Below are 17,717 nucleotides of genomic sequence, written 5' to 3'. Positions count from 1 at the left end.
CAGGCATATCTATAGACAAAGATCAATAATTGAGTTGAGCTCTACATAAGTAGGCAGTAAGGGGAGTAAAAAATTCGCCAGCATTTGTCCCCGCTTCAGACCAGCCTCTGACATGTAGACACACAGTCTGAAACTTGATTTGCTCCTCTGCCTTTCTCTGCAGAAGACATGGGATGCAGAAGCTGACAAAACAGACAACTTTCTCTGAACTAGTTTTACACTCTGTGATGCCTGTAGGTGGAAGATGTGTGTCTTTCAATGTGCATTTCATCACATCTGGAAGAGACATCAAAAATCAGGTGGTAGAATCACATTCTTGAAAGAACCTAGATATTTTCTATGACTATACAGAGAGACAGGTGAGAAAGTGCATAAGTAGAGGGGAGCCGTTAACATGGCTTAAATTCAGTAAGAACCATTCCAGCATGTTTTTGGATTCTTGATTAGAAAATTCTGAATTCTTGATTAGAAAAATCAGAAACACTTCACTGGCATTTACTTGGGCTATTTCAACTATTTAAACTTACTTCCCCCAAATTGCTTTCTTTCCTGTCTAACAGGTATAATAATTTGTATTTCATTCAGTTAATTAAAAGGAGGTTGCACTTTTTTTTGGGGGGGGGGAGTATTCTTCCAATATGTGTTAACTCTGTATCTCTCAGCAGCTTTTCAATTTCATTTTAATTTGTTTTGAGCTCCTTTTCAGGAGAAAGAAGGGAGGGGTACGTTTCATTTTTAGACTTGCTAAGAACTATTTCCTCTTCCGGCATTTTTCATGCCAGAAAAAATAAAAAAATATAAAATAAAATATAAAATAAAATATAAAATGCCGCCCCCCCAAGACCGTTTTTGGCAGAGTCAACCTTTTTTACACCCAAATCGTAGTTTTCCCATGAGGTTTCCTCTTCGGCAGCGGTCTCGCTAAGCGCAGCCGCCGCACAGCTGCAGTGACAAGGAGCGCACCCGCCGTTTTCCTCCGCTCCGCTCCGCTCCGCTCCGCCGCGCCGCCAGCGGCGCTCCGAGCTAACCGGGAGCGCCGGCAACAGCCCGTGCCTCGCGGAGCGGTGCGCGTCCCGCCGCTTCGCACGGCCAAAAGAGCAGCGACCCCTAACGCTGCACGGACGGCGACGTGCTGGCCCTTTAAGGCCCCCTCCCCTTGGGGAAGGGTGGTGGTGACGTTTCATTTGGCGCATGCGCCAGCGCTTCTGCCTGGAGCATGCGTACTGGCTTCAGCTATGCGGGTGTTGGTGGGTGAGTCCGGGGTTGTAGGGAAGGCGTGATTTGGCGGGTGTTTCTGCCGTGCTCGGCGCTGTGCGCGGGGGATTGGGTCTCGGTGCTGCCTACGAGGGGGTCAGTGCTTGGTGCTGCGTGGGGGGGGGGGGGCGCCAGGGTGCTCTGCAGGGTGTTGTGGTGTGTGGCATTGGTCCTGGGAGTGCGGGGGCTGGGGGGGGCTGTGCACGGTGCGGGGACTTGGGTAGGAACAGGGTGATGGGTCTGGGATGCAAGGTGGCCTGTGTAGGGAGTTAAGTGTTAGGAATGAGGGGGGTGGGTGGGCACTGGAAGTCGTTTGACTGATGGAGGTGGGTAGCCCCACATCGAGGGCTATGCACTGGGAATGGGGGCTGTGAGCATGGGCCAGTGTGTGTGTGGAGCTGGTTCCTGCAATGGGACACCCCAGGGAGCTGTGGGGCTGTGCACATGGTAGTGCCCATAAGGGCTGGCCTGCAGAGGCTGTGCACTTTTATTCCAAGTGTGTGAGCGTGGGGGGTGCTTTGTGCAGGCGATGGGGGGCCTTGGGTCTGGATTCTGGATGCTGCATATGGTGCCTGGGAATCACAGAATGATTGAGGTTGGAAGGGACTTCTGGAGATCATCTAGTCCAACACCCCTGTTCAAGCAGGGTCACCTAGAGCATGTTAGATGGAGTTGCATCCAGGCAGGCTTTGAATATCTCCAGAGAAGGAGACTCCACAACCTCTTTGGACAACCTGTTCCAGTGCTCTGTCATTCTCACAGTAAAGAAGTTTTTCCTCATATTCAAATGGAATTTCCTTTGTTTCGATTTTTGCCCATTGCCTCTTGTCCTGAAATCAGGGTCCCCTGAGGATACCATGCATAGAGTCTGGGCATTAGTAATGGGGTCCTCAGGGCTGGGGTCCAGAATGCTGAACAGGAGAGCTGGGCACTGGGAACAAAGATCCTCTTGCCCTGGGATACTGCAGCCAGGGAAACTGGCTGTTGGTAATGGGGGCTCCTAGGTGCAATATGCTGGCTTGAAAGTGCAGGCTTTGGGACTCCACTTACAGAGCTGCAAATTTCAAATGCCCTGTCTTTTCCCTAGGTGGAGGAACTGGATTTGTGGGGAGAGCTCTGACTCAGTTACTGCACATCCGTGGGCATGAGGTGACTCACGTCTCTCGACAAGCAGGCAAGGATCGTATCAGCTGGGTATGCAATGGGAGTGATCATAGAAGGGGCAACGTGTCAGGGCTAAGGAATAAGCTAGTTTCCCTGGCCTGCTGCAAATACAGGGTGTCTGCAGTTGGGAACCTGTCTTCCCTGAATGTAGTATTGGGCTTCTGAGTGTCATGTGTCAGAGCGATGGGAATGCGTAATGCTGCAGATCCAAAGAGTAAAATATTCTCCATCCATGCTTGTGCTCTGGGCTGTGTCCCCACAAGGTCAGAAAGGACTTGACTGGGCTTCTTTATGAGCCCACACTGCTTGGTTGTTGAGAGGGGTTGTTGAGGAGAGGGGAGACTAGGGGTGTGATGTCTCTGTTATCCCTACCTAGGAAGAGTTGTCCCGCTCTGGACTGCCCCCATGTGATGCCGTGGTGAACTTGGCTGGTGAGAATGTCCTCAACCCTTTCCGCAGGTAACTTGATCTCCCATAGCGCTATGAGGACAAATCAAAGGCAAGACAGCCCAGTGTTGTAAGGGAGTGTGGAGGGAATCCAGAGAGCAGATAGGGCATCCAAAATGGAATTTAGTTCTCAGTCAACATCCAAGTCCTCAAGTATCCAAAAAACTTCTATAGGACTGATAGGTCTCAGCAACTTTTGGAAGACAGCCGTCCTTCTGGATTGACGGTTGGAGGCCAGAAAAAGTAGCTTCTGTTATCTAAATGGTGCTGGATGCCTCCATTTCAGTAATAATGCAAAATCAGAACCAAAATGGGTTGTGGAAGCCTGTCTTGTACTGCTGAGGATGTTTTTGGAGATGCCTTCTTGAGTAAACTTGAGTAAAATTCTTATCACACTGCTTTGGTGTCCAGCTTTGCTGGTATGTTTGTGCCAATGGAATCCAAAATCCACAGCTCTTTGGAGGAAATAGGGAGCCACTTACTGCAGTGTCCACATGTGCTAGGGCAGTAGGATCCTACATACTCCCCTTACTCTGGGGTGTTGGGAGCAGAATTCACATGACCTCCCCTGTGCTTAGGAGATATCTGTTGGGGCCATTTGGCCTTGGGGCTGTTTTCTTGTGGTATGTCCTAGTAGGGAGTATGACGAGGGGCTCTCTGTTCCCCAGGTGGGATGATGCTTTCTGCAGAGAAATCATCAGCAGCCGAGTTGAGACCACCAAGACCTTGGCCAAAGCCATTGCTGGTGCTGATCAGCCACCCTGTGCTTGGATCCTTATCACCGGCGTAGGTATTGCTTGGGCTTGGACGTGGTGTGTCTTGAACCAACTTGGGAAGACTTCTGGGGAACATATGTATTGCCTTGAAACACTGTGCGTAGTTTTTTTGCCTTCTTTTGATTTTGACATCTTTTCTCTGTTTCCCTATGTAAGCCTCTAGGCATCCTGTAGGACCAGTTGATCTAATCGAGGCCTCAGTGGCATCTCCCCATGTTTATCTCCAGCTTTGCATTCCTGCTTCCTGTAGTCTTTGGAGCAGCTGAGAATCTGTGACACACGAGTTTAGAGCAAGCTTCTTTTCGTGTGAACTGCTCTGTGCCTTGCTTGCAGATGCATTTAGTTCTTGGGGCTGCCAGTTCAACCTGAATACTAGCAGACCCTGCTGAGTCAGCAGAGCATATTTGTAATAATAATAATAAAAAAGGAAAAACTATCAGCATAAAACTTGTCAGCGTCTCCGTTGGAGACATTCTGCTCTGTTCATATGAGGATATCCCTGCCCCTGATGCAGTGGTGGAGCTCTGGACTTCTCCTGCAGTCAGGGAAGAGAAACTTGGTATCATGATCCAACTGTGACCCCTTTCTCTTGTTACCCCCACAGGTTATTACCGTCCCAGCCCCACAGCTGAGTACACAGAAGACAGTCCTGGAGGGGATTTTGACTTCTTCTCGCGCCTAGTGAGCACCTGGGAGGCTGCAGCTCTCATCCCCGGGAGCCCAGCTCGTGGTGTTGTGGTGAGATCTGGTGAGATGGGGCATCATCCCTACTCAGGGTGGCTCTAGTTCAGTCTTGGGCAAGAGAGGGAAGGAGTGGGAGAAGTACATCAGGGCATGTGCCTTTTGTTGCTGAGGTACTGTCCTAGTCCAGTCCCCTGAGGGCTGTCTTATGGTTGTAGGTCTGGAGGTGAGGGGGGCTCTTATCCTTTGTGTAAGTGGCTCCTGTCTGACTCTGTTTTTCCTACAGGGGTAGTCCTGGGCCGAAATGGTGGTGCCATCTCTCGCATGCTCTGGCCTTTCCGGCTGGGGCTTGGAGGCCCCTTGGGCTCTGGACTCCAACCATTCCCATGGATTCACATTCGGGACCTATCTGGAATTGTGTGTCATGCCCTAGAGAGTGAGTGCCTGCAAGGTGTCTTCAACGGTGTCTCCCCGTCCTCCCCTGCCACATCCAATGGCACCTTTGCCAAGGAGCTTGGTGCAGCCCTGGGACGCCCAGCCCTGCTGCCAGTACCTGCTTGGGCCGTGCGGGCTGTATTTGGGGCTGAGCGGGCCATCATGCTGTTGGAGGGCCAGAAGGTAGTGCCAAAACGTACCCTGGAGAGCGGCTACCATTTTGTCTTCCCTGATCTCTCTGCAGCTCTAAAGGACATCGTGGCTTGAGGATGCCTGGGATGGATTGGAAACCTGTTTTTGTGAGCTTCTCAGCCCACATCCCTTTCCCTAAGTGAAAGTAGTGTAGCACAGCCTCTTCTTGGTTGTCCTGTCTCCTCTGTATTAGGATTGGTTTCTTTATGGTTTTTCTTTTCTTTTTTTTTTTCCCCTCTGAAATCCTCAATTTAGGAGTCACTCTTTCTACTGTGAACTTCAGTCCCCGCATCATCAACTTTTGGAGAAGGGCATAAACCCTTCTAAGGGCTGTAATTGCTAAATTTGACATCTTCCTTTTTTTACAGTATGCATGTCAGCTACTGGCAAAGCATTGGGGAGCTGAGGAAGAAGAGTTGTAACAAGGGGAGTGACTGAGATTTGTAACTCTTATCCATCTTGTTGAAAGTCCCTTTTCTTGTTCCACCCCCATCCCTGCGCCTTCCTCATGTCTTGCACTGTATAGTCACAAGAGATCCAGTTATGCTGTCCTGTTTACTTGTCTCAATCTTTTAAGGAATGGGATTGCGGAGGGGAGAAATCTGTCATGAGCGGATGTGGTCTTATAGGCAATGATTCTTTTGAGTATTCGCTAATTTAAGAGGGATTGTCAAGAGCAAGGGCTGAAAGTGTAGCATGACCACAAGTAATAAGTATTTATTACTTACTCTTAGATTGCAGTTTCAGCCTAATTTGCTATAGCTAGGCACTAAATGTCATTCTATGCACACTTTGGGTTTGCAACTACGTTGCTGTCTTACAGATTTCAATGCCCTGTGAGTCACAGAGGAATCAAAGTGCAGGCATCCCCCTCTCACCGTGTAGGAGGTCCTGTGATCAGGACTGCTGCTTGGAGCAAGATCAACACAGTGCAAGATGGTGTTAATCTTTTATAGTTCCCCAATAGTCCTTCCCCAGTGGCAGTAGTTTAAACCAATTACAAGTCAAATTGTCTTTTAATCTAGTCTGGTTCCAATGTTCCCTTATGATTCTTTGTTTTACTTATCACCATATTTATGCATAGTACTACCAGAGTTGAGAGTTTATCACTCCTTATCACTAAGGAGTGTCATCTCACTCCTTGTTACTGTATTCCCACACAATTGTGCAGTGTGGTGCCTCAAGCATGCACACCCCAGCTGACTGGCGGGATGCACCAGTGCACCTTGCTGTAGTAAGGGCTGACCCCTGGCCCACCCTTTTCTGCAGGCCTGTGGTATTCTCCACTCCCGTGAGGGAGTACTACCTAGACATGAAAATATATTTTATAAACAATTGCTATTAAAATCTGTGAGTTTGAGCCATTTCTGTGCTCAAGAAGTGCTTTCTTATGCTCACAACCCCAAAAGACGCTGTAACTTACAGGAGTAGTAAATGTGGAAGCCTGTATTGCAATTCCCGGGCATTCACTCAGCTGTTAGGCAGCTGTTAGGCAGTCAGTCTGTTAACTTTGACTCTAATCCTTGTACTATTTAGGGCCTTTTTCTCTTCCTCCTTCCCTTCCTCTTCCTCCCCTGCTTCCTCACCTTGGTCCTCAAAAAAGCCAAGGAATGGAAACCAGAAATCAAGAGGTACCTCTGAGGCAGCAGAAAGGGATAATAGCTGCAGCAAGTCCTGAACTTATCCAGGTGAAAGTGTCATTTTGTCCTATGTTTAGTCTGACCTGCAGTTAGCAATGGTCACTGCAAGGCTGCAGCTGTGCTGTAGAAGTTTGTCCTGTTCAGTGCTCTTTAGATGGTCCTGTGGTTAAGACAAATGAGGGAAATGTGGTGGAGAGATGCAAGGGTTGCCAAAGAAATCCTACTGGCTGCGAGGAGAGGCAGAAGCTGAATCACGTCTGTGGTATTACTCAGCTTTACCTGCCCCTTTCTCCACACAGCTAGCTGAGCTCCTTCAACCAGGGAGGAGGACAAGAAGGTACAAGCAGCAGGTGAGAATGATTAGATTGAACTGTTCCATGTTCTGAGTTCCTGTGCTGCTGCTCTTATACACTGAAACTCAGCAATACAGCCCTTGTGTTCCTGCAGTATCTGATGCTCAACATCACAGTCTTTCTATTCCTACATCCTTTTATATCCAGTTGTCAGGCCCTCTGCGTGTGCCAGCTCAGAGGCTTAACCATGCAGTCCCTTACTCTTAATGCCTGTGGGGATACTGCTTATTACCCCTTTTCACATCCAGCATTACATACTTCTCAGCCCCAACAGCTCTGGAATCTAGTAGTATGCTGCTTCCACCCTACAGTTTTGGAGACCTACCACTATAGTAGCTTTGATCATAATCCTTCTGAGGTCCAACAATGCAGTTCTGGTCCTAGCACCTCTGATATCTTTTGGTATAGCTCATTGGCTTTCACCTCATGTGAGACCTAGTAATAGAGCTCCTCTACACTTAGACCTGTAATGCTCTGTGGTATGGACAAGTGTTGTCCAGTACCTATGGACACTAGACAAACAGTGATACAGCCCTTCTGCCTCTACTACCTTTCAGACTTAATGCAGAATATCTAGTCCTAACACCTGTGATATCAAGTGATATAGATCTTACGTTCATACTGCTTCTGGGGCTCAGCGATAGACTTTCTGCTCCTGTAGTAGCACTGCATACAAATGTGGTTGGAAAAGATGACACCAAAAGTGCCAAGTCGAACACTTCGTAAATAGTTATCAAAGGCTCACAATATATCTATGCTGAAATATTGCAGACCTATAGCTCCTTATCTGCATAGAAAAACACTCCAGATTTCTCAGAGGTAAGGAATAAGGGGGATAGTAGCAGATGCTGGGGGAAAGCGTGGTAGGTAGACATGAGGACATGTCTGTCTTCCGCTTCAGAAACTATTATTATTATAGTTATACATATAATTATATAATTATAATCTGTTATATAGTTGTCATATAGCCTAATGCTTAAAAAAGCCAGCTTCATAGACAAATTTTGTTTTGAGAGCTAAGAATTAGACAATCATAGAATAGTTGAGGTTGGAAAGGACCTTCAGAGATCATCTAGTCTAAAACCCTGCTCAAGCAGGGTCAGCTGCAGCAGTTTGTTCAAGGCCATGTCCAATTGGCTTTTTAGTGTCTCCAAGGATGGAAACTCCATAACCTCTCTGGGAAACCTGATCTGATACTTTACCATTCTTAGAATAAAACGGTATTCTTGTATTTAAACAGAATTTCCTGTATTTCAATTTGTGCCCGTTGCCTCTTTGGGGAGTGAGGACTTACGAGGAAAAATGGGATCTGTGTGACAGAGTAGGGTAAAAGCATCTTTGCAAACAGACCTGCAACCCAGTGTGGAGAACTGTAAAGCAGGTACATCAGGGGACAATGATGACAGCTTGCAGCTAAAAGAGTGAACAGATTCAGTGTTGATAAATATGTGGGGTGGAGAGAATGGAATAAGAGAGACTTCAGGAAGGATGAAACAAGGTGAAAAGTGCCACCTCTACACAAATGCACACAGTCTGGAAAACAAATGAGGAAACCTGTGTGCAGATGTACAGCTGTGACCTTGCTGGAGTACCTGAAGCATGGTGAGAGAATTCATAGAACCTGAGTGTTGTGATGGGTGTAGATAGGCTCTTTAGGAAAGCAGGGCAGAGAAGAAGTGGAGAGGGTAGCCCTTTATATAAAGAAGCAACTCAGTATATAGAGGTCTTCTATGGAATGAGCAACAGGCTAGCTGGGAGCCTGTGGTTTAGAATCAGGAGAATCCAGAAAGAGTGATGTAGGAGAGTGCTAGAACCTGCTTAATCAGGTTAAAGGAGTGAACAAAGCATTCTTGAAGCAATTTGAGGAAGTCTCTAGATCACCGATCCTGTTACTTAGGAAAGACCTTAACCTCTCTGACATCTGCTGTAAGGACAACATAGCGGGATTCAGGCAATTTAGAAGGTTTTTAGATGGTGTTAGGGACACCTTCCTAATGCATGTGGAAGACTGATAAATGGGGAGTGGCTGTCTTCTGGATCTGCTACTCATGAACAAAGAAGAAACTGGTCAAGGATGTGGTAATTGATGGCAGATGTGGCAGTAGCAACCATGAGACAGTGGAGTTCAGTTTCCTGAGTGGAGTGAGGAAGTCAAGTACCCAGTTTTGACCCCATCAGTGAGAGATACTGAAAAACTAGAACGGGTTCATTAAGGGAAAGATAATTAGAGACCTGGAGAACCTGATACATGAAGAAAGATTGATGCAATTCGTTTTGTTCAACCTGGAGAACAAAAGGCTCCAGGGGATCTAATCATAGTCTGCCAACACCTAAAAGGTAGTTATGGAGAAGTTGGAGGTGCTTGCTTCACAAGGATGCATTGTGACAGGTTAAGAGAAAATGGATGTAAGCTAATTTGGGAAAATTCCTTGTAGATATAAGAAAAAATAAATTTTCACTCAGAAGTCTAAAAAGAAACCTATGCTTAGCAAGTAGAATCATTCTCTCTTTGTCTCTATCATACAAAACAAAGAAACTCAACAACTTTATCATCTTCTCCTGCCTCAAAATGTTTCTTTTAATTTGTCTTGGCAGTGTATCGAAGGGTCAGATGAAACTGGGGAATGCCTATTTCTCTTCACTAACTATAATGAAGTTTTAGAGTAACTAGTTCAGACCTAAAAGGTATATCATTTAGATGGTATATTAATTTTATGTGGTATATTAATTCCAATGCAGATTTATACAGAATTATTTACAAGAGTTTAAAATTCCTTCTAATAAGTTAACAAAATTTTAGACTCTAATGAAGACAGGTTTTTAAAAGTCAATGTTATAAGTTAAATTAAACAAGATGTATTCTCTAGCAATGCAACAGATTAATTTTCTGATTACAAAGGGAAGCATAAAATACCACAGCAGGGACACATGCCACCGGATTCATTTGTCTGTTTCCTAGTATTTCAAAGAAGTGCTGGTAGTGATGATAATTTTACTAAACAAATTTTGTAGTACTATAAGTATATTGTTGGCAAGGAGTTATGCTTACCACAGGGTTCCTCAAATGCCAACTGCCATTAATTAACTAATGGGGCCGTGAACATTACTCCTTCTGTGACAGAAGGTGATCCTCTGGAAGGAACTTTTGGAAAACTTCATTGTCCTACAGTGCAGGAGACTGTGCCCCCATTAGTCCACAATGTGAAGCTTTCCCAGGAAAGGCCACTGCTAGCACTTCATAGCCCTGATGGAAAGTTTGAAAGTCTGGTTTCACTCCTGCCCACCAAAGTGGCAGAAAACATAGAAGGGAGATAACACAACTTGTGTCTGCCGTGGAAATGTTGGCAGAGGGAACAGCAGATCTAGAGCTTTGGAGTTAGGAGACTTGTAGAAGAAGAGTACATATTTGCTAATTTAGACAAGACTTGAAATAAATTTGAGGGTGCTGGTCATTTGGTGATTTTCCTTAGCTCTGTCTTGAAAATGTCAACATGCACAACTCTTTCAATTCTCCCACTGTTAATGTAAGCAATATGAACACAGAAAAATTTTTAGAATGGGTGAGGTATCTCCTACAAAGCAGAAATGTGCTGTGTTTTGATCAACTTTTCCTCCTGCTGACACTATAAAAGTGGCTGGAGACAGGGTATACAAATCCCTGCAGGCTATCCCCAGCTCTAAATTCATAGACAAAAAAAGGTACTATTTGACTGACCTAAATAATAGGGGCAACAGTCTCACAGTGCTTACAGCACTAGGGAATTTGACAAATGAACTGTGTTATGCAATGCAAAGGAACTGCATGACAAAGTAGGGTGGTCTATGCACAAGAAGAAAACACAGAGATGCCATTGTTCAAGCATCTACTTTGTGTTACTATGTCATGCCAGCTTCTTGGAGGGGGGGAGAAGCTGAGAATTTTTTAAACCAGATGACAGCTTTAAATGTCTCAAGACCTGTTTCCTGCTTTCACTTGATGAAAATTTTTATGGAGTTAAGAATGTCAGGGAAGTACATGGAGTGAGAGACTTTTGTGAGCTTTTCTGTGCTTATTGTGAAGATGTAAATATTAAATTATGGAATATAATTAACAGTCAAAAAAACCAAATAAATATACATGTGTACAAAAAAGCAGATAATCAGGCTTTTGTAAAAATAAATCCAGAATGGGCTGTTTTGCATAAAGTTAATGCAGGTTCCATCAGTACTGCTGCAGCTAGCACAGTGGCACATCAGTTGTTCCGTATCTCTTATACAAATGTTCTTCCTTTCCTCATTAATGAGAGTCACAGGGAGCAGTAAGGTCCAGCCTTGGGGCAGGGAGCCAAGTACAATAATACAGATGGCAGAGCGCCATTTAGCACCACAGTGTCCAAGTAAGACAGACTGAGGGAGGGTAGTTAGGATTAATCAAGAATCCAGATCATCAGGCAAGTTCATGGTGATGAGGCAGGTCCAAGGTCAAGCCTAGAAGTCAATCTAGTCAATCTACAGTTCAAGGTCACATCTGTAAAGAGGGTCAGACACAGCCCAGTGATCACCAGGCAAGTCCATAGAATGAGACAGGTCCAAGAAGTCCATCCTCAAGTCAGAGACCAGGTCTGTAGGGTACATATCCAGTCAAAGCTAAAGTCAAGCTGGAGGTGGTTACTCCTCTGACAAAGATCACACAGGGACAGAAGGCCCAGGTTTGAGCTTACATAGAGATTCTGGACCCATGGGTAGGAGGTATAGGTGAGGGACCCAAGTGAGACTAGTCAGGGCATAAGGGTTATTAAAAGGCTTATTAAGGCACTCAGACCATGACAGGCAGGAAGTATAAAGGAAAAGTCAGTGACCTGGATGAAGGGACAGAGTGCCTCCTCAGCAAGTTTGCTGATGATACCAAGCTGGGAGGAATGGCTGATACACCTGAGGGCTGTGCTGCCATTCAGAGAAACCTGGACATGCTGGAGAGTTGGGCAGAGAGAAACCTAATGAAGTTCAACAAAGGCAAGTACAGAGTCCTGCGCCTAGGAAGGAATAACACTATGCATGAGTACAGGCTGAGGGCTGACCTGGAAAGCAGCTCTGTAGAGAAGGACCTGGGGGTGCTGGTGAACAGCAAGTTGACTATGAGGCAGCAGTGTGCTCTTGTGGCCAAGAAGGCCAATGGTTTCCTTGGGTGCATTAGGAAGACTGTTCTCAGCAGGTCGAGGGAGGTGATTCTGTCACTCTACTCAGCCCTGGTGAGGCCTCATCTTGAGTACTACTGGAGAGAGTCCAGCATAGGGGTACAAAAATTATCAGAGAACTGGAGCATCTACCCTATGAGGAACGACTGCAAGAGCTGGGCCTATTTAGCCTTAAGAAGAGAAGACTGAGGGACGTTCTTATCAATGTGTATAAGTACCTGAAGGGCGGATGTCAAGGGAATGGGGCTAAATTCTTTTCAGTTGTCTGATGTGACAGGACAAGAGGCAATGGGCAGAAATTGAAGCACAGGAAGTTCTGTGTGAACATGAGGAGGAATTTCTTCACTGTGAGAGCGACGGAGCGCTGGAAGAGGTTGCCTAGAGAGGTGGTGGAGTATCCTTCTCTGGAGATCTTCAAGGCCCACCTGCATGGGCCTTGCTCTAAGTGACCCTTCTTGAGCAGGGGTGTTGGACTAGATGATCTCCAGAAGTCCCTTCCAACCTTACTGATTCTATGATTCTACTTCAAGTACTACAAAATGTAAGATCCAAAGAATCAGCATAGAAAAGCCCCAGATGGTGATTATCATCATGGTTGTTTAATTTAGGACTGTGGGGAAAATGCGTTATATTGTTTGTTATCATTTGGGTTTATCAGTTTTGTGTGCATATATGTTATAATTTACTGTGTAGTTAGTTGTATACTTCAGCTGTTAGTTGTTACTTCCTGAAAGGCATTTCTCAACTTTGTCTGCAAACCAGGGCATTAACACCACTTGCCTTTCAGTGAGTGGTTTGAGTGTGGAGATGACACCTATGGATCTGGCAAGGAATCAGATAACTGGCAGAATATGTTACAGCAGCTTTAGGATGTGCTCTTTACATACTGATTGAAATCTGTCAGGGTTGGACATGCATATTCCATTTTATCAGGAAAATCTGGCTGCTTCACAGCCAACTACTGAAGCTTAGCATACTCAAGATAAGGAAATAACACTAATGAGGTAAGGAAATAATTCTAGTAGACAAAAAGGGCCCTTAGGATACACAAAGTGAGCTTTACCTGGGCACCTGAGCCATGCATCCAGAAGTCTCCCATCACTGATCCGTTTGCATGTTTCCCAGGGCTCCCTCTGCAGTTTGGAGTGTAATTCCTTGATTAAATCTACTTATTTAACACCTCATGAACCTTCAATGTCTCTTTATACTATCATTCAACCCTTTCTTTCCTGTCTTGCAGTCATAGAAGGTTATTAAGACAATGCAATCGTTTTTCACAATGGTGCATGGCAGGAGAACAAGAGATGACAGGTGAAACGAAATATTCCAACTAGGTTTGAGGAGAAACTGTCATGATGAGGGCAATCAAACACTGGAAAAGTTGTAGTCTCCATCCTTGGAGATTTTTCAAGTGTTATGTGGATGAAGGTGAAATGTTATAATGTCTTTTCTTATTTTTTGTCCTTTATTAACATCTTGTTAAAGAAAATTAAGGTTTTCAGGAATATTATGAATATTATTCCTTATCTTCCTCCTTCCCCAATGTTTTAAAAAATTCTCTAGCGCTTACCAGGGATAGTAGACAGGTTTTCTACTTTAAGGTGCAGATAATTTACCATGATTCTTAGTACCCCAAGCACCCAGTGATACCAACGTTTTTCTCTTCATTCATCTGCAATTACAGTATACTGAACTGTAAAAATCAAACAGCAAGGGGTAATGCTGTACCAGAGGTGATAGATCAGGTCAGAAAATACCCAGCTCCAGAAGTTCCGCTGAAATAGTCTAGTAGGTAAGAAAGATTTGACTCAATTAAATACACATCTGCATTTGGTCAGATTAATATCTAGCTTCCAGTATAATCAGTTGGGTAAATATCAGTGTCTCCTGTCATTTCAGGTGCTGGGTATCTCATCTGACTCTTATCTATTTCTTCAAAAGGGTATGGGTCATAAATGCAAGCCTGTGTAAGTTCCTTAGGTACCCTCATGTGCTGGTACTGGAAGCCTAGCATACTCAACACAGTCCCACACTACATCTCCACTAACCACAGCGGAAGCTCAGACAGTTAGCTCATAAGTAGATGCTGACATGGTAGGCACAGAAAGCCAAGTGAGATGAATATGTCTTCTCCACATCACTCTTCTTTTTCAGCAAGAAACAAGTATATGTAAAGCATAATGTGCATGTCTGGTTTTAGATGCTCACATTAGGCTGACGTGTGTTGGTATATGTTTCTGTGCATGTGTAATAGCCTCTACAAAAGGAAAAAGGCATTTCTATAGCACTTACATGTGTGTGTGCATGTCTGTGTTTTCTGAGAGCAAGGAACAAAACTTAATAGTAAATTAAGGTCAAAGATGTTGCTTTGTATTCAGGTAGAGGCCAGTGACACTGGTATGCAGCTTCTTGCTGTGATGTACATTCAAGATGGAGATAGAAGGAGTGCACTTGCTTAGGTCTGAAAGGTGAGTAAAGCCTAGGCTGAAGGTCTTGGATTGCAGCTCAAGAAGCATCTGTGTTGGTCAAGGCCTGATATAATGTACTTTTTAGCAGAAATGAGAAAAAGTATCTGTCATTCTACTCTTATCCTTAATTCATTGAGCAGTTTTGAAGATCTTTCCTGGTCTTGGTGACTCAGCGCTAGTTCATTGAAAGGTTGTAGAATCACTGGTATTCAAAATGATTTCTATATAATTCTGCATAGAACAGTAGGCACTGCATGGATATTTGAACATTTCATTTATACTAAGTGTGCTGCTGAGTAAGCATATAATGAGAGAGAAATCTTTAGCTTTAAAAATCACAACTTTAACAAGTGGATTTTAGTAACTATGTCACTAATAAGAGATAATTTAAATGGGCATAGAACCAGGTTTCTTTGTTTTTTTTTCAGATTTCCTTCAAAAACAGTCCTTTTTTTTTTTTTTTTTTTTTTTTTTTCCCCAGGTAAGAGGTTGTCATTGCAGATATCAGAACAGGCATAATAATAATAATTATAAAAACCTAAATAAACACAGGAAAAGACAGATGAGGACTTGTAGAACCAATTTCCATCCCTTGAATGAAAGTGCATAGGAATCACAGAATCACAGAATGGGTAAGGTAGGAAAGGACCTCTGGAGATCATCTAGTCCAACCTCCCTGCTCAAGCATAAAGGGAGACCTGACTGCTGTCTTTTTAGTCACATCAAAGTTAGAACCCTGGTTACCTTGGATCCTTTCCATAGTCAATACACAGAACTAGTCACCTCCAAGGTGAATGAGTACTCAAGTTGTGAATGGGTCTTTGGAGGTGCCTGACTTTCATTTATGATTATTAAAGGAAACATCATAGGTAATAAAATTCCTCACTTAGATTTGTAAAGTTGGGTGGAATGAATAATAATTCCAAGGGCCGATCTATCTATTTGTCCACTTAATTCTCAGAGAATCAGACAAAAGTGGTCTGTGTGATGTCAATATTTTACAAATGCAGGACTTGAATTGGAGGTTCAAGAAACTGAAATGACTTTCTAAAAATTGTCATGACTGGAGAGGAAATCCATGATTCCCCTGACCCAAGTTTGCCTATATCCTTTTCTGTAATATGTGTTCAGCCTCATTTGTCTCCAAGATAAGCTTTTAGTATTTAGAGCAATGAAAAATCCCAGAAACTTAATATTTTCTCTTGAGTGACAACTCAAACTGTCACACTTCAAGTCCATCAGTCAAGAAGCACTGATCTTTTCAAAGCTTTTTTCACCTCTTTGTTTCTCAAGGTATAAATGAAAGGATTCAGGAAAGGTGTGACAATAGTGTTAAGCACATGGACAGTTTTAGTCATATCCAGTGAGTCCTTTATGGAGGGTCTGACGTGGAGAAAAATGGTGGAACCATACCAAATAATCACAACAGTGAGATGGGAAGAACAGGTGGAAAAGGCCCTTTGTTGACCCGTAGTTGATGGTATTCTCAGTATGGCACAGATGATGTAAATGTAGGAGACCAGGGTTATTGTACATGAGCCAAGGATGACAATGAATGAGATTATGAAGGCCACCAACTCAACTCCATTTGTATCTGTGCAAGAAAGAACTATCCATGAGGCTATGTCACAAAAAAAGTGATTAATAATGTTAGATCCACAGAAGGACAATCTACTTATCATATATGTAGGTATGGCAATGGACAGGAAACCACATAACCACGATCCAAAGGTGAGCTTAGTTAAAAAAGGTGCTATTCATGATGGAATTATAATGTAGGGGGAAGCAGATTGCCAGACAACGGTCATAGGCCATGACAGCCAGGAGAAAATACTCTGTGCAGCCCAAGGAGAAAACAGAGTACATCTGTAGAAGGCAATTGGCAAAGGAAATGGTTGGATTTCTGCCCAGAAGGACTGCTAGGGCTTTGGGGACACAAGATGTGGTGTACCAGATCTCTAGGAAGGAGAGGTTGCAGAGGCAAAAGTACATAGGGGTATGAAGTCGTGGATGATATCTCACTAAGACCATGATGGAGAAGTTTCCCATGATTGCCAAGATGTACATGATGAGGAAAAGAATGAACAAAGATACTTTCAGATACCGATTGCCAGGAAAACCCAGGAGGATGAAAACATAGGTGCCACTCTGATTTCCTCTTTGAACATCAGAAGTAAGATTCATCTAATTCATAAAAGAAAACAAAGAAACAGAGCTTTGTTCAATGCACTGATACTTTTTTTTGTCTTAGCTATCAGAATAAAAAACCCAGATTGTCAGAAAAATATACTGAAAATATATTCCTTCAAAGTGTGCAAACATGTCAAACTCTTCTTTCTGTCTCGCCTGACCCTACTATATTCTCTTGTCAACAGAGAGAAATAAGCACTCTAGATGATGATTCATCTGCTTTTTTGTATATATATCCATCTTAAGGAGGAAATATACCATAAAAGTGCTTATTTCTTTCCACATATAGAATATACAGGAATATAGATTACTAATTCAGATGTATTTTGATTATGTCTACAACTGGACAGATGAATCCCACTCAGCGTCTTCAGCCAGACAAGGAATAATGACAGAAAGATCAATGTACTGAAATGAGTGGGAAGAACCATATGATAATTAATTGTATATAGAGAAATGAAGAAGAAAGGAAGTCATTGTAGGATATCCAGGAATTAGTGCAGAGTTAGTTAAACAGAACAAGCAGATAAGCTCAGAAATAAATGGAATGATGCCCAAGAATAGAAATGGATATAAAGCTCCCCAAAACTTGCACCAATATGCAGGGATAGATAGAAAGATAAAGAGTCAGTACATATAGAATCAGGATAATTCAGATAGGAAGGAATTCAGGAGGTCAGCTAGTCCAATCTGCTGTTTAAAGCAAGGTCAACTATGATTTCAAGGCTTTACATTCATGTGGATGGATAAAGAGAAAGATGAATGCATATATAGTGACAGAGAGACAAAACAGAGACAAATCAGATATCTGTTTTCAAACTTTGGCTTGAATTTCATAGTAGTAAAAGCCATATCATAAAGAGAGATTACAGTGATCAGTGTAAGAACATTTTTCCTCTGAAATCACAAATACCTCTCTGTGAGCAAGCATAGCATTTCTGAA

At 43.6% G+C, this 17,717-nt stretch overlaps 2 protein-coding genes across 2 annotated transcripts; one reads left to right on the top strand and one right to left on the bottom strand.

Moving 5' to 3' along the window:
- Positions 1-1,226: 1,226 nt before the first annotated feature.
- On the top strand, positions 1,227-9,420 carry SDR39U1 (short chain dehydrogenase/reductase family 39U member 1). The gene is made up of 6 exons (XM_062595732.1): positions 1,227-1,251; positions 2,342-2,448; positions 2,795-2,877; positions 3,534-3,655; positions 4,246-4,389; positions 4,609-9,420. The coding sequence occupies exons 1-6, from the start codon at positions 1,236-1,238 to the stop codon at positions 5,022-5,024; spliced, it is 888 nt and encodes a 295-aa protein (XP_062451716.1). The 5' UTR covers positions 1,227-1,235; the 3' UTR covers positions 5,025-9,420.
- A 6,402-nt stretch (positions 9,421-15,822) lies between these two features.
- Positions 15,823-16,711, bottom strand: LOC134151131 (olfactory receptor 6F1-like). The gene is given in 2 exon segments (XM_062595404.1): positions 15,823-16,332; positions 16,334-16,711. Coding segments are annotated over 2 exon segments (828 nt in total). The 5' UTR covers positions 16,652-16,711.
- Positions 16,712-17,717: the final 1,006 nt, after the last annotated feature.

This window comes from Rhea pennata, chromosome 26, assembly GCF_028389875.1.
Source record: "Rhea pennata isolate bPtePen1 chromosome 26, bPtePen1.pri, whole genome shotgun sequence".
Lineage (NCBI taxonomy): Eukaryota > Metazoa > Chordata > Aves > Rheiformes > Rheidae > Rhea > Rhea pennata.
This window is presented reverse-complemented; position numbering and strand designations above follow the sequence as displayed.

Coding starts and splice junctions, on each gene's coding strand:
- SDR39U1 (XM_062595732.1), top strand. Junction 2,449..2,794: donor GCAAGGATCGTATCAGCTGG/GTATGCAATGGG, acceptor ATCCCTACCTAG/GAAGAGTTGTCCCGCTCTGG. Junction 4,390..4,608: donor TGGTGTTGTGGTGAGATCTG/GTGAGATGGGGC, acceptor TTTTTCCTACAG/GGGTAGTCCTGGGCCGAAAT.